Source organism: Anguilla anguilla, chromosome 12 (assembly GCF_013347855.1).
Source record: "Anguilla anguilla isolate fAngAng1 chromosome 12, fAngAng1.pri, whole genome shotgun sequence".
Taxonomy (NCBI): domain Eukaryota; kingdom Metazoa; phylum Chordata; class Actinopteri; order Anguilliformes; family Anguillidae; genus Anguilla; species Anguilla anguilla.
In genome coordinates, this window is record NC_049212.1 from 33,501,425 (window position 1) to 33,525,872 (window position 24,448).

The 24,448-nt window shown below is 47.8% G+C and overlaps 1 protein-coding gene across 2 annotated transcripts in view; it reads right to left on the reverse strand.

Moving 5' to 3' along the window:
- The window catches only part of fndc3a (fibronectin type III domain containing 3A), a 73,945-nt gene extending 52,734 nt beyond the window's left edge, over positions 1-21,211 (reverse strand). For both annotated transcript variants that reach the window (XM_035385515.1, XM_035385514.1), the window contains exons 1-2: positions 20,628-21,211; positions 9,508-9,658 (exon numbers count right to left, since the gene is read on the reverse strand). In XM_035385515.1, coding sequence (XP_035241406.1) covers positions 9,508-9,618 — 111 coding nt within the window. In that variant the 5' untranslated portion in view covers positions 9,619-9,658; positions 20,628-21,211. The remainder of the gene's footprint in view (positions 1-9,507; positions 9,659-20,627) is intronic.
- Between the last annotated feature and the right edge of the window lie 3,237 nt (positions 21,212-24,448).

The window sequence follows — 24,448 nt, forward strand, 5'->3', positions numbered from 1 at the left end:
AGACAGCGCCACAGCTGAGAACCTCAAACAGTGTACGGAATAACAATATGCTTCCAGTTCTTTGTTTAAAAAAAAAACATTTTAAGACGGTCAGCGTTTGACTACACCGAAAGACGTTTCCTGGCACTAGTCCCGTCTGCCGGTCTGCCTGCTGGTCAGCCCGTCTGCCATTTTGCCATCCTGACATCCTGACGATAGACAGATGCTGCAGTTACGCGAGCGACTGCACCCAGAGAGGAGGAAACTGCAGTCCGAGCAGGAGCAGCAGCTGAGAGGGGTGGGTGGCAGAGTGAGTTTTGCAAATAAACCTTTAGGAAATTGATCACACGCCCCCAGGCCCGCGAGCTCCAGCCCCGCTCTGCCTCCTAAGCGCTTTCTGTTTGTCTCCCTCCCCCCCCGTTTTTTTTTTTTGGCTGTTGAATGCCAGACCGGCCCACACCGGCGCAAACACAATTAGCCCGTTAGACGCAGCCCCATGCATAACGGGCACAGCCCGGAGCCGGAAACGAGCCCCCCCACCACCACCGCCGCCACCCCCCCGGTCCGCCCGCGAGGGGGCGATTAGCACGGGCCCGCTAGCCGCGCCCGGGGCCGGCGCTAATCCCCGGGAGACGGCGGCCGCGGCGGCTGACATTTGGGCGGCGCTGGGACGCGGGGCGGCGGTGACTCAGGGGTCAGGTTTCTGCCCCGTTTGTTCCCGTTAATTGTTTACCGCGCGGTGACGCCGGCGCGGGGGAAAGCGGACCCGGCCGTGACGCGGGAGCGGCGGAAAGGCAGCAGCCCGTGACGGGCTTTCCTGTCCCCATCGATCCCCGCAGGACTCGCGCGTCACCAACGCAGGCCAGCCCGGCCACAGCAGCCCTGCTCCTGCTCTGTCTCTCCGTCTGTCTGTCTGTCTGTCTCTCTCTCTCTCTCTCTCTCTCTCTCTCTCTCTGTCTCTCTCTCTCTCTCTCTCACTCACACACGAGTGTGCACACAGACACACACACACAAACACACGCAAGCGCACACAAACACACGCACATGCACACGCACATACACACACACGCACATACGCACACACACGAGCGCTCACACACAGACACACGCGAGCACCCACACACACGCGCAGACACACACATGAGCGCACACACAGACACAAACAAACACACACACACACAGAAACACAAACAGAGGTCTCTGTGGCGTGCCCTGTCACAAATATTATGCTGCCATCTCGCAGAGCTCAATCGCCCCCATCCGGAACATTCTTCCACACTGTGCTCTTATTAAAACCCCCGCAGAGCTCACACACACACACACACACAGACACACAGACACACACACACACACACACACACACACACACATCGCTGCACACGCGCACACACATCGCTGCACACGCCGTTCACAAGCTCACCCAAAACACAACATAATGGCATATCTATAGGACCATATCGACCCTTGCTGCTGTTCTATAGGACTGGACCATACTGTACCTTCCTGCAGTTCTATAGGATTCTCTTGTTATTATTGTTATTCTGATTGTCGTCATTATTAATATTACTATCAAAATTATACTGTTATTTTTATTATAAATTATAAAATTCTCATTATTATTGTAACCACAATCATGATTCTTCTTATCATTATCCTTATTATATTACTCTTAAATTCTACAATATTATTTTTATTATAATTGCTATTATTATTGTTGTGATTTCTAATCATCATCATCACCATCTAGGAGGATGAGATATATGACGAGATATTAAATATGGAATCTGCATCTCACTGGACCCAGATCAGCTCCTGACCCATTAAATGCCTCATTACTACATACCCAATATTCGCATGCAACTGCACAGGCCATGAATCTCAGTCCAATGCAATTTTACGCAAGGATATGTATAATAATAACAGTAATAAAGCATTGCTTTATTAGGACCCTTTTCTGGCTCATTATCGCAGAGCACTTCAGCATGAAGAGGCTGTGACTCACCTCCAAAGCGCCGCGCCCATCTGAGTGATGCACGGCAGCCATTTTGCACCAGAACGCTCACCACGCGTTGGCTGAGGCGGAGGGGCGGGGCCTAAACCCAGCGTGAAACCTCGCTATGGCTTGCATGCCTGCAACAGAGCTGCGCTGGGTCCTGCAATGGACTGCGCTGGGTTTGCACTGGACTGTGACTGGGGCAGCACTGGAGCTGCACTGGGGCTGTGCTGGACTGTGCTGGGGCTGAGCTGGACTGTGCTGGGGCTGCACTGGGGCTGTGCTGGACTGTGGCTGGGGCAGCACTGGGGCTGTGCTGGGACTGTGCTGGACTGCACTGGGGCTGCACTGGGACTCAATTTCAACTTCAGTCAAAACAGGGGGGGGGAAGCATTTCAGCTGAAGCACAAAATTATTTTCCCTCCCTGAGCAGGCTTTACAAAAAACATAAAATAAACAAAAGGAAATTGGACGCCGACAACACCCACTTAATAAATAATTCCCCGTCGACATCAGCAGCGGCAAAAATGAAAATATTATTCACGGGAAGGGTGGCGAGGACCACCACCTCGTGGGTGGGGTGGGAGTCCTCCGCCTTCTATTTAACCCGCACGGTCACAGACGCGCACAGTGTGAGGGCACGTTGCTATGGCAACCTCGCAAGGTGAACAGAGAGAACGCAAAAGGGACAGAGAAAGTAGAGGGGGAAATGAAAACGTCAATCAGGGCTGCGACATCAGCGGTGACATCACGAGACAGCTAGCGGCCAACGCTAACACGCTCTCCGAATACGGACCTTGGCCTGACCGGGGGACCGACTACATCACCGGACCGGTCCTTTCGTGGAAGAAAAAAAGGGAACTGGGTTACCGAATCAGAAGGCTGCAGGTGCCAGGGTTCAAAGCCAGGAAGTTGAGATCATTAAAAAAATGGCAAGGGCAGTGAATCAATGCAAAGACGTTGCATCACTTGGAAACAAATTTTGCAATTATAGCTTAATTACTGTTTGCTGGCCTGATTCCGGCTTACTCACCAAAACTAGTTTTGTCACCAAGAGTGCAAATGATAAACAGCTATGGCAGCAGACCCCAGGAACAATTAATAAGCACACCTTGCTTCCTGGAGGTGGCGCCTGACCGTGTTAGCTACCCCACCCCCCCCGCACCCGCCCCCCCCAAACCCCCCCACCCCACCCCCGCTCAAGGAAACAGCCAACAAAGAAAAGGCTGGGAATGCACTCGCAGCTCTGGGGATGCTCGTCTAGAACACTGGCGCAGGAGATCTACCATCCTGCAGGTTTTCCATTTCAAACCCTACTCTGACCCACTGGACTCTACTCATCAGCAGCTCAAAGAGATCTCAGGCAGTGGAGTGAGGTGCGTTTCTGTAAGGGCTGGAGTGAAAACGCCACGGGACGGCAGATCTGCAGGAGCAGGGTTTGGGCTGCCGCTGCTCGTAAAAGAGCAGGTGGAGGCACTCAGGCTCTCCTGCAGCGCTGGTCTCCCCGGATGAGGCGGGCTGCTGAATGAATGTTATGCAAGGCAATGCAAATAAACAAAGGGCCCAGCCAACGTGCGTCACGCGCTGAGAGACCGGCCCGAGCGAGGGGGGGCGCGTTCCAGCCGAGCGGCAGAAGCGGCTGCACACCTGGACCGACGGGCTGGTAAATAAGAGGCTGATTCATCGGCTCGAGCGGCGGCGGCGGCCGTAAACGAGCGGAAAAGGTGAATCACTCCGCGCTCCGCTCCGGTCCGCGCCGACCGGCTGCTGCTTGTTCCCAAACAACAGCGCAATCTCCCCGGGCTGGAGGGGGGGGGGGGGATAGGAGCAGTGCTAAGCCGTGCCCCCCCCCCCCCCCACCAAAGACTGATACACAGGTGGCCTACAGAGATACAAGACACAAACAGAAAGACCTACACAAACGAACACCAGGAATCCCCCTTTCTGCACCACACACACACACACGCACACACAACATGACCGACACACACACACAAACACACACGCACACACACACGCACACACAACATGACCGACACACACACAAACACAGCATTCACAGACTGTGAACTCACACACACACACACACAATTACTACACATTCATTCAGAGCAGCAAGCACACACACTCAGGCCTGAAGGGGTCGGCCATATGACCTCCTAACATTGGCACCGGTACAACTCCAGCCACTACACACCTTTCCACACAAAGCCTCTCGATGTTCCCTCAAACTTCTGCGCTCTTTAGGGGAGTACAAAATCGTCACTATAATGTCGTGGGCTGAACGAGCCCTGCTCACAGTTAATTCCGACTGAATGCATGAGCTACGCAAGAATTGGGCATTCTGGCTCTTTATTCCGCTTCATCAAGCCTCGTTAAGCAGATTCCTATAATTTATTAAGGATAAATAGTACTTAACAAGCATAAAATATTTTTCTAAATTAGATTCTCACCCATTTGCCCGTAGTTGGCACGTATGACAACCTTCACGTTTGCCCAACGTGGGGGTCTAGCTCTTTTGTCATTGTAAATTAAGCATTTTTAAGCAGAAACAATGTTTGACGGGCATTGAATGGATTTGTCTTTACATTATAGCCTTGTCTCTTCCTTAGTCGAAAGCTGGTATTCAGGAAAATAGTCAACAATGGTGAAACTGAAGCCAATTTTTTTTGAGCCTTTAAAACAAACAAAACGCACAGCAAAGCAGTGGGATAAGTACACTATCGTGTAGCTACGCGGCCAAATATCTGAAAACAGAATTGCGATGGTTTGGCCATAGGCTTACAGTCAATCATAATTACAATCATTAACTGACTCCTAACTGTGCACAAAGCTCACGGGGTCTGATGCACTAATTGGCATAGGAGTACAACGGCACAAAGGGAATTATCATTAACCCCATATGAGCTACCCCCCCCCTCCTTTCAAACCAGCAGAGATAATTAATCCTTCTCCGGAGCAATACAGACCGAACATGAAACATCCACAAGCCTGTGGTGAAAGAACATCTATTTGTGCTTACTAACATCCAGGGATGACCTTCTCCTTTTGGGATCCTAATGAAGCAGGGAACACTTTGTATTTATAAGCCTATTTCCAGCGTGTGCGGAAACTCACAAAAAGATAATTAATCCGCTAACAACCAAAATCAAGTGATCGAGCAGCAGATGCCGGGAGAACGGTCTTTACTTCCTTTTCTCGCGGAGCAGCTGCCCAACAGGGCAATATAAAAAAGCCTTAGGTTTCTCATGCGGACGATTTTTTAAATCACTTTATTTTATTTTGTTTTTCATCGGTCGTTTCCCCGGCCGTGTACTGGCCGACTCACTTTAACGGCCTTTAACTGACGCAAACTCAGCCCGTTAAACCGCAGGCCCGGGAGGAGATTTACGACCGCGACCGAAACGGTTTTCTTGCTATTTAGCTTCTCAATCAGCCGCGGGGCGAGCAGGGGACGTGGCGCTCGTGCTCAAGCGCTCACTCGAGCTGGTTTCCAGCAGAAATACGCAAAATGCGTCGGTTACGAAATAGCTCCAAAATAAATGCATCTGTAAACTACAAAGGTGTGGTTTGCTTTGCAGGTGGCACAGACGAATAAACTAGTAAGAGACCCTTACATTTTTCTATAATAATAATAATAATAATAATAATAATAACTACAATAACTGATGATAAATAGATATGATAAAATAATTGTTATATAAATAAATGACTTAAGCTAGCTGCAAGCAGATTTGTTACATTAGTCAGACCCCCAGGTTCAGTCACTTCACCTCTTACAACCACACTGCTGCTCACTCTCTCACACCATTCTCCACCATTCACCCTCTCCTACCTGCCATGGCCTCCCCATCTTTCACTATCTCTCCATTCACCAGAGCCAGGCCACCACAGCCCATTCACCCAGAGCCAGGCCAACACACACTATTCACCCAGAGCCAGGCCAACACACACTATTCACCCAGAGCCAGGCCAACACAGCCCATTCACCCAGAGCCAGTCCAACACAGCCCATTCACCCAGAGCCAGGCCAACACAGCCCATTCACCCAGAGCCAGGCCAACACACACTATTCACCCAGAGCCAGTCAAACACAGCCCATTCACCCACAGCCAGGCCAACACAGACTATTCACCCAGAGCCAGGCCAACACAGACTATTCACCCAGAGCCAGGCCAACACAGCCCATTCACCCAAAGCCAGGCCAACACAGCCAATTCACCCAGAGCCAGGCCAACACAGCCTATTCACCCAGAGCCAGGCCAACACAGCCTATTCACCCAGAGCCAGGCCAACACAGACTATTCACCCAGAGCCAGGCCAACACAGCAAATTCACCCAGAGCCAGGCCAACACAGCCTATTCACCCAGAGCCAGGCCAACACAGCAAATTCACCCAGAGCCAGGCCAACACAGACTATTCCAATGAGCCACCTCTCTACCAAATGGCCTCTTCTGCTGCTCAAAACATCAGGGTCCAATCTGGGCTAGTGTGTTCAATAATTCAAAGAACAGCTGCTCAGTTTTACATAGATATGTTTTCAGGGAAATAATATCCTAATAATCCTCGTCATTTAGGCGTATAACTGACTAATTGTCAGATACATCGTAACAAACGGAATAATAACCCATTCTGCCCGAAAACCCCTCAGACTGTAATTAGCCATTACTCAGAATGTCAGTCTTCGCCTTGCACAATAGAATTTACACCGAAGTAAGAAGAGCAAATTTCACACGCAATCTGATAACACCAGACCCACCCAAAGACAGTGAATCACATACTCATCTCTCTAACGGCAGACCCCACCACGCAGAATTCTCTTTCTTTTATTAACTTTTTCAAATACAGCTTTTTGTGAAGAGAAAATGTAAATACGATCTCTAATATGCCAAACATTACAACACATGGGCTACATTCAGAATGACAATAAAATGTCAATTTGAAAATATATTCGAATCTTGGAGTGAAATTATACTTTGTTATTATGCAGCAAAAAAAAAAACATTTATGCTATTAAAAAAAAGTGCAGCTATGGAGAATGTATTGGAAAACACTGTTATTATCACAACCGGTTTGGCGTGATAGACTAATTATCAGCACACTGGCTGTGGTTCACTGTGCGATGATAGATGGTGATTGCTAGCCTCATTGTCATTATCATAATTCTGAAAAGCATCATCGGCATAACAGACCAAATGCATTCTCCCGCTTGACAAATGAAGAATAAGGAACAAACAGCTGCCATTAAAAAAAATAAATAAATAAATTAAAAAAAACCTGATTTGGAGCAGAAGGGCTCTGAAGTGCTTCCTGTATAAGACGGGATGGGGGGAAAGAGGGGGCCCGACAGCTGTGAATGTGGAACCCGCGCACGTTACACACTCGATGAAGCGCCGTGTAGAAAAACGCACGCCTGCTGTCCCAGCATCGAAGCACCTCAGCACACACAGACGTTACAGGACACCAGAGATAAGGGGACTGTACACGACAAAAACCCGCCTTACACTCGAAACGGATCTACCCCGCAACTCGTAATCCTCCTGAGGCAGTCCATTAAGCCAGTTATATTCTCTTAAGTTTAATCAGTGTATAAACCGGTTCTACATTTTAACATGATTTCACAGTTTGTTTTTGTAAAAGCCAGTGAAGCGACGCTCTCCCGTCACTCCCAGGAAGGTGTCCCGGACGTGGAAACGTTGGACACCCTGGTTTATTACAGGTGCCGCGTTCCTGAGCTCTCCTTATTTCGGGGTCGCCCCGCGGGGAGTCCTCCATGTGAGGACCCTTCTGTCTGCATCTGGGACGGTCCTGGCTGGGAAGCGGCCATGTTGTCCTCTTTCACCCGGTGGGCTGAAGCAGGTTGGTGGCTTTATTTATTTATTTACTTTGCAGCCGTTGTTCTTGACCGTTTGTGATAACTGTAAGAGCTCTACAAAGTGGGGGTGCGTCCACGGGAACATGCCGCAGTCTGCAGGTAATCAGCGGACGAACAGCAACCCAGCTACAGCGCGGCGCTTAGCCATTCATTTGAAATAACATAACCATCAGAACCCCTTACAAGGCATCGATAAAACAACACCGGTAATGTGAAGCACCATCAGCTAAAAGCCCGTTTCATAAACACTTTAGACTCGTGTTAATTTATTCAGCCTCCCGTGCCGTGGCACAAAAGGGAATTTGGAACGTAGGGCTTGTTTTTACGACAGGCGTTTGGGCAGTATAACTAATGCACTCCTATCTGCCAAAAAAAAAACAAAAAAAAACAACCCATTCGTTAAATGAAATGCTATAAAATCGGAATGCTGTGCGGTTTGACTGGCTTCAGACAGAGAGAGGGCCGCTGCTGGTTCTGGATGAAAGAAAGAGATTTGGGAATATCTGTGCAAAGGCTTGTTTACCTGCAGCCGCAGAGCGAGTCTGAATGTCGTTCAGAGGATGTTCAGGGCCAGTGTGAGTCACGGCGCCATTAAATGGGACCTTGTGGGACTATGGGAGTGTTGTATGAAATAAATATAAATATCCAGACAAAAACAGGAGATTGTATGTTATCTACGGGGAAAGATCATCAGAGAAAAGATGTTCTTTAATCTTTAATTTAATCTAGCTCACAGTTTGTTAAATCTCTCAGGAATATGATCACCCGACAGCTTCCCTTCTACCTCTGCGCTTGACGTAAAGATGTCATCTCTGAGCTAACTGAAAATAACTAAACCATTTTTATTTAGAACTATCGTTTCTGTTCGTTCTTCCCACAATTCCACACTATCTCGGCAGCAGCAGAGAGCCTGAACTGACAAATACACTCCACTAGAGGGCAGTAAACACTGGGTTTTACTGCCCTTCACCAGAGGTGGTCCCAAACTGGCTTTTTTTGTTCTTTTTTTTTTTAGGACCAGAGAAGAGTCCACCAGGAGGGTTCCATATTTCAAATGCATAAATTATATGCTTTCAGATGAAACAAATTTACATAACCTGGATTATATTATGGTCTTTGTACTTTGACATATTTATACTGCACCAGGTACATGTCCGATGAAGAAATGATACACAGGCACTCCTATCAATTGCTCAGTTGAAACAAACGTGCCTATTCAAAGCACAACTTAATCAAAGATTCTCTCATAACAGCCATGTCATTAACAACTGAAATTAATACAACAGCCCATGATAAAAACCCAGAGTGGGAAGACGCTCTGACGTAGGTTAAAGTAATTTGACCCGTCAACAAAAGCCGCACATTCATACACCAAAGACCATCCAGCAGTAATATGAGCACAGGCTCAGGAATGGAATATGAAATTAAATATAAAAGGCAGGAACATTAGGCAGGAATATTAGACAGGTAGCCTGTCATGTGACAGGGGAGGCCTAGTTTCATGTGCAACCCAGCTTCATTTACAACAGGAAAATTGGAGAACTGGTCAGTCACATGACAGGGGAGGCCCAATTACATATGCATCTCTGCTTTGTTTATGACAAGAACATCAGGGAGCCAGTCAGTCACATGACAGGGGAGGCCTGGTTCTATGGTTACCTGTTGTGGGCCGTCACCGTTGGCCATGGTGGGCGGGAGGGGCGGGGCAAGGAGCGGGAGGTCAGGGCTGTGCAGCTGGCCGGAGTCCAGAGAGGGGCTGTGGTCCGCCATGACGCCCTCATTCACACTGGAGTGGAGGCACTGCGGACTCCTGAAACAGAGCGCAACTTCATCATCATCATCACAATTATAATCATATCGCCATGACGCCCTCATTCACACTGGAGTGGAGGCACTGCAGACTCCTGCAACAGAACGCGACTTCATCATCATCATCACAATTATAATCATATCGCCATGACGCCCTCATTCACACTGGAGTGGAGGCACTGCGGACTCCTGCAACAGAACGCGACTTCATCATCATCATCACAATTATAATCATATCGCCATGACGCCCTCATTCACACTGGAGTGGAGGCACTGCGGACTCCTGCAACAGAGCGCAACTTCATCATCATCATCATCATCGTAACAATTATAATCATATCGCCATGGCGCCCTCACACACCCGGCATGAAGACACGGACTCCGACAACAGAGCGTGACTTGATCATCATCATCATCATCATCACCACCGACATCATCATAAAATGTATTATAATGCGCCCTTCTCTACATGTACACATACTAACTGTAACAGATCAAATGCCGCTGCTATACTCTACCCAGGGACTGCAGATGGAAATGAGCTGCTCAGCTACATCCGCTAAATTGAGCTGGTACATTTGGCATTAATGTGGATGTCGAGTGCTGCGCTCTCCCTGCCAACTAAATGCGGCAGATTCATGGACATAAGAGAACATGAGCGACCAGAGCTCAGGATCACCACAATCCTCCTCTTAATCATCACTGCTGTCATCGCAGGTGCTGCCGTCATGTCCGCTACACCGAACGCTGCCGTCGCCATCGCAGCAGCCGGCGTCAGATCCTTAACGCGTTCAGTCGTTTCCGTGACGCCAGCGAGACATGGCTGGCTTTCCCCTCTCGGGCGCCGGGACCGTCTCGAGTGGCTGCGTGCCGGCGAGCTCTCAGCGGGCGACTCGATCGATGAGCTCCGCGGCGCCGCTCGCTTTGGCTAACCGCTCGCTTCGGCTGACCGCTCACTTCGGCCAACCGCTCTCTTCGGCTAACCGCTCGCTTCGGCTATCCGCTCGCTTCGGCCGACCGCTCGCTTCGGCCGACCGCTCGCCTCGGCCAACCGCTCGCTTCGGCTAACCGCGCGCTTCGGCTAACCGCGCGCTTCGGCTAACCGCTCGCTTCGGCTATCCGTTCGCTTCGGCCGACCGCTCGCCTCGGCCAACCGCTCTCTTCGGCTATCCGCTCTCTTCGGCTATCCGCTCGCTTCGGCCGACCGCTCGCTTCGGCCGACCGCTCGCCTCGGCCAACCGCTCGCTTCGGCTAACCGCGCGCTTCGGCTAACCGCGCGCTTCGGCTAACCGCTCGCTTCGGCTATCCGTTCGCTTCGGCCGACCGCTCGCCTCGGCCAACCGCTCTCTTCGGCTATCTGCTCGCTTCGGCTATCCGTTCGCTTCGGCTAACCGCTCGCTTCGGCTGACCGCTCGCTTCGGCTAACCGCTCGCTTCGGCTATCCGTTCGCTTCGGCCGACCGCTCGCCTCGGCCAACCGCTCTCTTCGGCTATCTGCTCGCTTCGGCTGACCGCTCGCGGGCCCCGTCCCCGATAATCGGCCAAGCCGACCGGTGTTTTCCTCCTCTCCTACACGCGCGATGATTCACCAGCCTCAGTCTGCCGCCACGCCCGACACACCCTCACACACCCTACCCTCCCCCCCACTCTCCACCGCACCCCGGAAAACACAGTCTTAATGCTCAAAACACAGTTCTGTATTTTCAATGCAACTGGGTGTGCAAAACAATTCATTTGCAGGCAGATTACATAATTACGCTTAGGTGGGGCAGCAGGAAGTTATGAAAATTAAGAAGCTGGGTTCTTACGGCTAGACACTTGTATCTTACTTTACCGGAACTGCTTCAGTAATTAATGCAATGGTATGCATAAATGTTGGCTATAAAAACTGCTTTTTAAATTTTATTTATTGTTGTTTTTTTAAGCACAGAGGTCAGCCTCCGGCCAATCAGACAGGGAACAGAATCACCTGAGCCTCTCCATTCGTTAATACTGCTGACTGACAGGCAGAACAGGCCATAGTGTAAGAATCCGGTTCAACGGTCAAACTCAACAGAAGAGAGTGCAACAGTACTATGCCAACTTCAACTCTACACCTTCTGCAGTTGTGTGTCACCCCCCCCTCCCCCAACCCCACCCCACCCGTACCCCCTTTCTCCATTACAGAACCTTCTGGAACAGAATGAGTTAACCTCACCTAGCGTATATTCCACAGGGAGAGAGAAAGAGAAAGAGAAAGAGAAAGAAATGGTGAGAGTTATTACTGTGGATCACAGTCTGTCAAAGTGAACAAGCCAGAGACACGGGTGTGAAAAGCGTTGTGAACCCACGGAAGTGTAGTGTTTGTGCTGCCATGTTGTACAAGATTGGATGCGGTCAAGAGGCTAGGGAAAAGGGGGACCCTTAAATGGTCAGGAAGTCCGAGCTGGGTGCGGGTCGTCCACTTAGCGTGTGAGATACACCCCCCCTCCCCCCCCCCCCCCCCCCCCCGTGACGCACAGTGACTAGGCAGTGACGCAAACTGTCCCCGACTGGTCCACAAAATATTCAATTATAGTCCAAATGACAAAATCACTTCATAAAATCGGCACATGGGGAGACATTAGACTAAGAGATAACATCTATCGCAACGACATGATACTGTGGGGGGGAAGAAATGATCGTCTTCGTATTTTAACAGTTTCGGTATCATCGACACTGAAACGGGTGGCTGGGAGACCTAGACTGGGGCCAACGGCACAGCTGACAGTGATCACCGTCTCTCAGCAAGACCAGGAAGTGAGCTTCAGAAACAAAGCCCTGTTCTGGCTGCTCGGTCACAACCCACAAATTACTGCCAGCTGGTATTAAACTGAACACAGGGAAAGGAAGAGGAGAAGCATCTCATGATGACTAATCTTCACAGAGCTAAAACAAAACCTCAATCCACAGCTAGGCCCCCCCCACCTTCTTTCAAACACAGGCTATCTTTTGTATCCGACCACTGACCATCTTGTCACTGTGTCAGGCATTTCAAAGTGTCCAAAGTTAAAAATGTGGGTGTAAGTCCAGTTTTTCACGTCCTAAGTGATAAAACCAGTGAACTGACAAGAACTTCAAAGCTGAATATTTCAGAAATCTAGAAACGGCAGACAGAACCCTGTAATTCTCAGGCCACCAAATGTTTATATATTTACAACAACAAAAAACATCCACTGACTGTAACCCTGACTCATGTCCTCCAGAACCATGGCCTAACCTTAACTCGCAAAGCCTGCAGAACATTTTGAATGCCAAACATCACTTTTTTTTTTTTTTTTGCATTTAGCAGACTTTTATCTGGAGACTTATACACACTTACATTCATTACATCTTACATTCAGTTACTGCCCTGAGTGAGTCTTCAACCCACAAACCCACATCCCACGGAAGCGGGCATAAACTAGAAATACCGCCTTGCGGTTGCACACCTCCGCCAACCAGTAGCCAGTGCTATTTTTCGTGGTGATGTGCTGGGGTGGTGGTATCAAGGCTTGGAGGTCAGCAGTCTCAACAAGCTGTTAAGGAAGGCCAGCTAGGTGATCGGGTTGGAACTGGACAGCGTGGAGGCAGTGGCAGAGAGGAGGATGAGTGTGTACATACGTATTAATTATTAAATTATAGAGAAAATGAACAGAGTGGAAGCATTTTTTTTTTTTTTTTTTGGGGTTTCAGAATGGTTTTATACACAAGAAATACAATGGAAGTTGTTGCGGAATTCCTTGAGTACAAGTGGACGTTTGTGCCAAATTTGAAGAAATTCCCTCAAGGCGTTCCTGAGATATCGCGTTCACGAGAATCGGACGGACGGGCAACCCGAAAACATAATGCCTCTGGCCACGCCTGTGCCGTCGCGGAGGCATAAAAAAAACAGCACACTTGATTTAGAAAGACCACCAGCTGGTGACCATAAATGCATACATTTCTCAAAAGCCAACAGTCATGCAGGACATGATTCAGCCCAAAAATACCCATTTTATTCAGGGCAAAGTATGCAGGTAAAATAGGCTACTTATTGTGAGAAATCAAGCTTTATCTGTTGACTGAAAAAGAACATATGAAAGAGTTTATATATAGAGCCCACGAAATGACCATAAAAGATCAAATCAATGTGGCTTTCCGGGTCTGCACTCCAGCTCAACCACACAGTTTTAAGTTCCCGAAAAATGAACGTGCCGTTTCAATTACAAGCTCTTCAACATCAAGCAGTCTGAATCAAACATTTCAGACGTACCCACTTGCAGCATACTGCGTTGGGACTCGGCGATGTGAGACATAAAAACATTAAAAACCCAAAATTTTCAGATTGTGGAAAGTTCAGGGACTGATGCATCGTGACGCGGTGAAGCGAACGCCTTGTTTGCTCGCGTTAAAACAACAACAGGGAAACAATTCCATGAGATCAAAGGCCGAGGAATGTGAACCTCGAGCCGTGAGAGGAAAGTGCACTTCAGCACTTTTTCCTGTGTCAAGGGCACGTCTCAGGGCACTTGGCTTGGTCCACTTGGGGTTAACGGCTCTGAAGGCCTTGTGAAGACAAAGATCCTCCCCGACGTGATGTCACTGAAGCTTCATCACGCCAGACTGCAACTGATACCGCAGGTGTGTGAGCGAGCGAGCGAGCAAGCGCATACAGAGACACACACACAGACACACGCACACACACGCACGCACACACACACACAGGCACCACGCACGCACGCATTTACGAGAACACACACAATACGCACGAACACGCACACACATGCACATACACCCCCGAACAAACACACACACACGCGCCCCCCCACACACGCGCACACACACACACACACACACACACTCGCTCTACCGTCCTTATCTTTGCTTCTCAGAGAATAGGCTCGTATGCCAGGTCTTGAGGCCCACTGTAAGGATACATTTCAAAGGCCTTTAGAGGGCACAGGAATCTGAGCGCTCATGCGGAGAGGAGATAAGGCCTCCGAGCCCACTTTCACTCAGAGGCAGGTAAACACGTGTCCCACCCGGATAAGAACTACAATCAGCTTCTTAACAAGAGCTCAACACGTGGGTAAGTACAATTCAGTCAGGCTAATACAGCAGCAGCCACTCAGCCCCGGTCCCACCGAGCCACAGAGTCTGAACCCACCACAGGCTTCCCTTCACAAATCAGCAGTCAGCACAGACGCAGGGTGCCGGGCAGGGAGGGCTGCGTGTGGAACACAGCAGGGGGTCCCCCAAATTCTTCAGTAGCCAGCCAGGTGAGGAAAGTGGCCAGCTATGGGTGTTGGCAGCGAGGAGACAAATCGTTCCCATGACCCCATTATGTCATTAAATTGGGGGGGGGGGGGCAAGGACCAGAATGGATTGTGCAGATTAAGAACATGCTTGCTACGCTGTGGAACTAACAGCCTAGCTGGACATTTTGCCCCTTCAGTCTTGAGAAATTAACGAGGGCTCTATGTAGACATAGCCGGCCTTGCAGGTCTGTAGTCGGCCGTTTAGCCGACAGCTGGCATGTGGGGAATGCCATGGTAACAGCTTAAACTGATCAATTAAGAGCAGAGCGGCAGAGAGAAGCCCACCCCCATTACCGCTGAGAGCGGGGCGGAGGATCCCGCAGGCCCAGCTCTCACAGACCCCAGACCGGAAGGCTAGCGACTGAGCCCAGGCGCGGACAGCTTGGCCGGGAGACGCTAAAGGGGCGCTAAGCGGGATTTAGCCCCCCGAGCTGGGAGCAGACGGAGAGTACGCGAGCTGAGCCGAGCCGAGCCGAGCCAAGTAGGCCCACGCCGCAGAGGAGACACGCCTGTACGGCCGGCCGAGTGACCCGCCCCCCCACCGCCCCCAAGAGCGTCCGCCTGGCTCCCGGCCCAGTCACAGGCAGAAAACCGGTGTCCATGGATACGTGGCGGCAGGGTAAACACGGTTATCGGGGCGGATGTGAATGAACAGGGAAACGCTGGCGTGTGACACGGTGCGGACATCTCAGTGTCTCCCTCATTTCACCCTCGCTCTCTCTCACACACACACACTCACTCTCATTCCAATTTCAATTTTCCCTCATTCTCTCTCGGTTCCCCTCTCCCACACACAAACTTATTGTCATTCCACTTCTAATTCTCACTTTCTTTTTCCTCTCTCACACTCACTCATCCTCATTCCAATTCTAAATCTCCCTCTCATTCTCTTTCTCTCACACACTCGCTCCCATTCTCATTCGAGCTCATTCTCATTTCACCATCTCTCTCTCTCTCACAATCACACTGATTCTCATTTCCTCTCAAATTCAAATGGGCTTTATTGGCATGATGTACATGGACACATATTGCAACACACATAAAATAAACATATAAACACAATACAAGTGTGTGTGTGTGTGTGTGTGGGGGGGGGGGTATTTTTGTATGTTAGCTTGTGTAATGCCATGAGTAAACTAGGTGCAGCAATAAGCGTAACATTGAACAATAATGTTAAAATCCCTCTCCCTCATGCAGACAGTGCACAGCTCCTGTAGCCTCACGCTCTGGGCCTACGGGCCGACGTAGCCCCGCCCAGCCGGTCTGACAGGCAGCCAACCAGCCTGGAGCTTCAATCATTACCGAAAACATAAAAAAACACCGTCTGTCGCGCCTATGCGAAACATCTCTTTTTCTTTTTAACTGTGGAAAACAGTCATTTCAAACGAAAGGTGCAAAATCTACCAAATTTGCCAGCAAGGGAATCCCCGCACCAGCACCGGCAGTATAGAAACCACCACCTGATCCCCTGACCAAACCCAGAAAAAGACGCGTTTGAAACGCGGATTTTAAAGAACTGAAACGCAGTGCGAGGTCCTTCTTCAGGTGCCGCTGATGTGTGTGTGTGTGTGTGTGTGTGAGAGAGAGAGAGAGCTCCTGCCCCTGACACAGGCAGCGTCTGACGTTCCAGGAATTCAGCAAACAAAAAGCCGGATAAGGTAGCGGACTTTCGTCACCGGAGTCCAACTGACATACTGCAGGGCGACCTTTCGTCTAGTGGCCCCTGCGTTAGCCCTGCCACCCCCATCCCACCCCCACCCAGCTGTCAGCACTTCCCATGATCCCCTTAAAGACGCTTCTAATCATCAGTTAATCTGCCCCCACCCAGAACACTTATTAACACACAGCAACCGCGGGGCTGTGGAGAGGCACACACACAGACACATGGGAGAGGGGCGAACAGAGATACTCACACACACCATACAGGAGAGGGGTGAACACACACACGCAGGAGAGGGGAGAACACACACCGAGGAGAATGCGTGTGTGCTCAGACACACACACACGATACAGGAGAGGGGCGAACACACACAGCGGAGACTGTGCGTGTGCTCCGACACACACACACACAGACGGGAGAGGGCAGAACACACACATGGAGAAGCAGGTGCGTGTGCCTGAGCGAGTGAACGCTGAAGGACAGAGCGGGTGGGACAGAGAGACAGAGCACGGCCAGGGAACGCACCTGTATCCAGGTGCGCACCAGAGAACAGAGGCGGAACTGAGAGCGCCGATACCGCGAGTTTAAAGGAGCCGAGCCGCCCAGGTCAACTCATCCAAGAGCGGTGAGGACCGGTCCTTTCATCCTCCCATCCTCCCCGCGCTGTCCTTTCAGAAGCACGCTGCCCAAAAGGCCCCGAGCCCGCCAGACTCCACGGAGGAATGTCAGAGGCGGAGAAAGAGAGTATCAAAGCACTTCAGAAATGGCGCTCTCTCCCGCTTCCCACTTCACCTTTTCCCAAACAGCACGAGGCCTCCCCAAGCTCGGTTTTTTTTATTTATTTCATTTTATTTGTATTTTATTTGCAGTTGAGCGTTTGATAACTCTCTGCCCGGGCGAACCCACACGCCGTCCTCATTCAAACCGCTCAGAGAGACGACGAGCCGGCGTGGGCAGCAGGCAGAGTGGCAGCCTCCCGCGGGCGCTCGGCCCCCAGACGCACACACACTCAGCGTGAAGGGGCCCGGAGCACCGGCACGCAAACCGGCTTTTTCAGTGGGGTGAGCCACGGCGGGAGAGACACAGGCTCCGGAGCACAGAGCACCAGGGCGCAGGGCTAGCACAGGGCCAGCCGTGCTGTGAGCCAGGCTTATTTCACGCCCATATCCAAATCCAAAATCCATTTTCCTGGATCGCCGCCAAGCTGCAGGAAGCCAGGCAGGTGCTCTGGGCGACCGCCGTTAGAACCGCACCGGTCCTTTTAGCAGAAACCTTTGAGCGTCGCGAAGAATCGCGGTGGTTTCCATCGGCTAGGCCCGAATCCAAAGAATCGCAGGTGTTTCAGGACGCGAAGACGAGCGTTAGCCTACTTAGACCAAGCTCAAAGACTCGGGTGACCTCTGGGACTCCCCCCTCCAGCATGTCACTCAAAAATAAACAAAGAATCAAACATGCACGGAAGAGAAAAACAACAGATGGAGATGACTGGTTTATCTTCAGTTGCATTTCTAGCATCACTCGCTTCTGATTTTTTAACAATGCTGAGCACTGCTTCAGAGCCGACCAACAGAGATCCAAGAAACACCAGGGATGCACCAGAAAACAGTGACATGAGGCACACAATTCACACGGTCAGATAACGTTCATACGAGCACAGCTTTTCAAGCACCCATGATTAAACGATAGCAATTCACAGCAGGCTCTAAATCACAGCTATGCCCAGGAAGCGAGGGACACAGTAAGCATTATCTCCCCCATGTGCGAGAGCAACCACCCCCCGGTCGGCCAGACACCCACAGTAGGCCTGATCCAGCCGCATAATTAGCAATTAGTACAAGTCATTTGAATGACTAATAAGGGTGCAATTAATTAAAGCTTAGAGTTAATAAATTGAAGGCGCACATTTTGAAATTAGGGGTTCAAATTAGCGAATCAAGGCTTTGAATGATCAAATTGAGGGTTCTTGACAGTAATAAGAGGGCATAAATTAGAGGCGAATGACAACCTTTCAGGGGTTCAATGGTCATCCACCCGCAGAGGCAAGGTGGCTGGGAAACTGCCACCTGCAGTGCATTTTGTCCCCTCTTCCACAGCCGCAGAAGGCAGAACTACACTTATCTCGCTTACACAGAGATTGAAACTCAGCTTAAAATTTGATCTGCACCTGGCAGCAGCCCAGATGGCGTGAGTTGATGTGCGCGGTAGCTGTTGCGGCAAATCAGTCACACCAAAATAAACGGAAAAGGAAACGTCCCGCTTTCATCCAGGTAGCGCCGATTTAAATACAGTATGGGGGAGATCAATTAGCGCAACCTTTGCAGAAATAAAATTTTTAAAAACCTGGAGTGCACAATCACAGAATGTGTAATTGCTGTTTTCACTGCAAGGTGGCCTGGTGAGAACATCCAAAAAGCAAACTGAAAATTAAACAATAACCAGTCGCCTACAAGGCACGCAAACCCAGCCACATCTACAATCGTGCACTCCTACATCAGTTCATAGGGCATCTGATCCGCAACAGAAAGCCATAATGTACTGGTCAGTCTCCGCATACAAAATATATAAATTACCACCTTTGATCTTCTCGCGTATATTTTTGAAGTGCCAAACATACAGAGCAGTGACTTTCAGACTCAGGCCCCCCATGGTTGATTGGCAGTACAGCCAGTGCTAATCTGTCAGTGATGATGCAAGTCAACTGTCATTGCGAAATGTGGAAAAGACTTACTGAAAAATGAATTTGCACTGACTAACATGAAATGGACACAGTTAAATGTCACGAGTGTAAAACATAAAAAAATGTAACAGTGGTGTGAACAATATGCAGATATAAAATGAAAAATAGACTAAACGGATGTTTCCAGGACGTCACTATTCCCCCCTTCCCAAAATCCAGAGATGAAATCGAAATTTCAAAAGCAGGATTAGAGACACGTCATTTAAATGGGGAGGAGGGGACGAATTATATTTCAAGAGCGAGTTTCATGAACCCACCACAAGGGAGTGTAATGCTTTTGGGATATGTCAGGATGGATATCTTGCCTTGCTTTCGTGAGGTATAAAGAGTTGAAAGGTTACTCTACATACGGAAATAAAAACGCGTAAAGAAAAATAAATTTATGAATACATTTGCATGCATGCGTTCATTCATTCTGCAACAACTTATTCCCGTGACGTGTCTGTTAGCCACTTTTGTGTTTTAATGCCATTTTGCCTATTGCAAAAAATAAGTGGTTTTTTCTTTAACAATGTATCCTTCTATTCTGGTATTGATTTAAAACACATTTATGGAAGAAAATTAGTTGTGCAACCGCTAACTAGCGGGTTATGTGCATCTAAATGCACAGTAGCCAGGTTAGCCAAACATGTCTACGTTACTTAATCTACCTAATATTAGCAAAGTAGCTAATGTTGTAACGTTAGCCTACATTTCGAGCTGTGGTAACGTTATGCCAGCTTGATAAATTAGTTGGCGTGATACTTTAGAAAGGTTACTACCTAATGCTATATGTGCACCGAGAAAATACTGTAGGCTGCACCGCTGTGAGCAACAGACACATTTGGATACGATTGCAGGGTAGCTGGCTTTACCTAATCCGACTATGGCTTAATAGTCAGTTAGCTAGCTAAATCATATTCAGCAGAGGGTAGTTTGCATTGCTCGCAAGCTAACTAGCGCTAGCTTACATACATGCTGGCTAACCAGCAGTTGAGGTGCCTACCGTTGTTCGTTGGCTTGCGGACTACAACGAATAACAGGGGGCGTGCTATTTACACATTAGCTAATGTTTGCGTATAGTTACTAGGTACTTAAAGGCTTTAAAACCAGGCCTGTTATGAAACAAGAACACAGCTATGAAGATATACTAGCCACAAGCCGGGGATCAAGTTTACGTGCTGGCTAGGTAGTATAGTGTTTCGTAAGAAAACACGATTCCTTTACCAAACGGTACATGCACATAATATACGTTAGGCTTTTGCTGTATTGCCCGCAATTGTATAATGTCCACTCACCACGGTTGCGGCTGATTCGTAGACCTGCTGCTGTGCTTTTCTCCAAGACGGTGTTGCTAGCTTGAGGCTAAGGTTAGCTCGGTAAATTCTGCGGGAATGAATCCCCTTCAGTTCCGATTGTGTTGGTCAATCAGCCTCACAGATTCAACTTTATAAAAGGCGAGACTTTCGTACCTGACGGGTTTATGCTGACGTTAAAATGTTTTGCTAACTCGCTGTTGCCTTTGTTCTGTTATGCAGAAACGGCGTACTCTCCGAAGAAAATGCAACGTTGCTGGCGACTCTTAGCTACCACTGTCTCCCGCAGCCTCGCTGTATCCACGTATGGCTGCTGGTCCCTTTAACAGTACGGAAATCTGCCATCATCTTCCGTGTGTACACAATGCCCGATGCGCATGTGTAAAGAGCCTATTGAAACGATAGTTATTTTGCCGAGTTCACAATACAACTGGTGCAGTTTAACACGATTTTAATAATATAGAAATTATCTTTGCGACCTTGTCTATATATTTAATGCGGCAAATTAAGAGTTTGCGGGGTCGAGTTTTGAATTTTAAGCGAAAAGTATTGGACAGTGCTGCACTTTGCAAATCCACTCCCAGGAGATGGCGTCATCATCGAATCAATGGCAGGCCTATTTTATATTTTGCATGAGTGATGCAAACCAGCTACTTCTGTTTATAGGGTGATTTGTTTTAGGCGCTCCGAAATTGGCCTCTTCAACCCAGTTTTTACAAAATCGGTTCCCACCATTTTGTGTGTCGCGTTGATTTCACTACAAAATACAACTTTAAGCAACATCTGTATTTAGCTTCACTGAGCCTGAGGCGCATTAGTGAGCACTTGGATTTAGGTCATTAGGCTAGTTATTTGAGCAATCGATTAAACCTTCTAAGTGAGTCGTGCAGTGTCTTTAAGGTGGACAGTGGCGACACTTAGTGGTTGATAAGAAATCATCCCCCCCCACTTCATTTCGTAGTTTAGGCCCATTTTATGAAAAGTAAACCAATAATGTAATAAAATGTACATATCAGAAGGACATGCAGAATTGAAAATCGCAGTTAATACTACATCTAAAATGACATATTTTAAAATAATAATAATAATCATAATAATAATAGCTGTATTTGTATAGCACTTTTCAATACAAGAAACAAAGTGCTTCACAATAGTCGATACAAAACACAGAGACAAATAAAAATAATGAAACAACATTAAAAGAGTTTAGAGTTCTATTTTTCAAACATTGCTTTCACATTATACTATTCATCCGTCAGCAGCAGTCAGCAGTGCAATAGGTTGAACAAATAGTTCTGAAAAAAGTTCAAAATGTGAAGTAATTCGCATTCGCATTCAACTGAAAAATTCTGTGCATGTATCATGACATTTAACATTTTTTTTTTTTTTTTTAAATCTCATTTTGGCTTCCATTACACTTTTGTTGTTGCTGGGTCATATATAACCCCAGTTGGTCTTTTGTGTATGCACAATATGTCAGTCGCTTGAGGGTTAAGGTGGCACCGGTCACCTCTCTTGCCAAAAAATGTCTACTCAACAAGAGACAATTAACACATCTCATCTGAAAGGCTTCAGATGTAAGATTCCTCCACAGGGCAATCAAGCAGTGTTTTCTGATCCTGTCTAATATATGATATATATAAGTTGGGTGAAAGAAATGTCAATTCATATTTGTCATGAAAGGATATTTTCCGGACCACTTGAGTTTTGTGGGAAGATACTCTGTCGCATGAAGCCTTATTTTCGCTTTATTCCCTTCTTAGACTAATTATTTCTCCAGCTCATTCAGTTACACTCCACCCAGCTCCCATAACTGTTAAAATCTGCCTTCATCTCCCAGTCACAAGATATAAGGCTCTTTTGCATCACATTATGTAGTCCGTGCTGGCAATTTCTCTGCACTGTGTACTACTTTAATTCTGCTTCCCTTTTGTAAAAGCATGCATTTGAGCGATTGCTTTCCAATACTTTTGTGTATCCATGGCCTCTTAACACATACTATATATGCTGTATAATAAAAACAGGAGCTGGCTAATGACACACAATGATGAATCAGACCAGACGACACACACACACACCCACACACACACACACAAAGTTTTTCTTAAAATGTTCACCACAATTTATTTTTTGTTTGTACAATGTCTTGTACAGCCTTGCTGAAGCAAAGCACTGTTTGCTAATCATGTTAATAATTTATTTGGTTTCCAGAAAATGAGCAAAGCAGTATTTACTCAGAATTTAACTGGAAAGAGTAGGAGGATAACGCAACCATACAATGTTTACTATACAGACTATATGTATAAAGAAAATATGTTATAATGGATTGTCAAAACGGGCCTTTTAACATAATTTTTACTGTAGTCATGCTTCTGAAACTCTGTACACGAAGAGTGCCTGCAGCATTCAAACAAATGAGCCCCTAACCTGAAGAACATCGAACAATTCTCCCTTCTAGAAAATTCATGTACCTGGGAAAAGCAGTAGAGACTACTACTTTATACAGCTCAGGAAACTATGCCTTTAGATTGTAGGGGTTGTCGTGTTCAGAACTTGACAAAGGTGAATATGGGACATGAAAAAGTGAAAGTGTCTCTACGTCTGTTTTCATATCTTGTGCATCTGACGTGGATCTTCTCTGACCTCTGCATGACCTGCATGCAATGTAAATTGGCTGGACTAATGACATATTTTTTCTCTACATTGTCAGAGCGCTGCCACCTGCCCCATGCTCATTTTTCTCAATGGCTGTTAGATAAACTTTTAATGGGGTAATGCCCCCCCTCCCCCATTAGCCTGCCTGTTGGCCTATATCCATAACCCCCTTTGGGTCTTTAGTTCCTGAAGCTCCAAGCTGGGAACATTTCCCATCTGTACATTCTTATACCTGATTTTAGGCACCTCTCTCCTCTAAATTCAATTTCAATTTCAAAGTGCTTTATTGGCATGACAAATATAGGCACTCGTGATTGCCAAAGCAGTGGTTACAACATACAACTATATACAATGAATCCGAGAATGTGAATTTGTTATATAAAAAATATAAAAATATATACAAAAATATCAGTAAGTGATGTTAGGTGTGTGGTATGCAGCAACCTTTTTCTTCTCCTAATAGGTAGGGTAATCTATCGTCATTGGGTATATCATTGAATTGGGGACATTTCTGGATCATTTTTTGGTAGAATTTTTGGCAAATTTGGTCAGATTTTGTGCATTCCATTAGGAAGTGTTTTTCACTTCTAATTTGGTTGCCTTTGCATTGTTGGCACAATCTTTTTTCTTCTGGCAACCATGATTTTCTGTGCCTGCCAGTTTCTATGGCTAAATGGTGCTCGCTGAGTCTGTACCTCGTCAAGGTGGTTCTCAGTTTTTTGTCAGTAACTGTGGTCAGGTAGTTTGCTACAGCATACTTTTTAGGGCCAAATAACATTTCATTTTACTTTGCGATTTTGTTTTAGTTTCTCAGTAGGTTATATAATTCTGTTTCAGCTGTGTTGCAATTTGGTTTATTCTAATTATGTTTGTAGTTTTGTTCTGATCCTGAGCAGGTGAGGTGTTAGTGTGTGTTAGTGTATGTGGGGAACTAAGGCTCAGGACCAGCTGAGTGAGGGGATTGTTTGCTTTGCTCAACTCTCCTAGCTCCTCTATCTGTGGCAGAACTTCCTAAAGTCCTCCCTCCCCCAGGTTGAAAAACAAAGGGAGGGGGGTTGAGGCAGTCGTTGCTTGGCGACAGCCAGGCACAAGGTAACGACGGCGGCCTTGTGCATTGGCCTTGCCTTGGCAACATGAGCCCGTGCAGC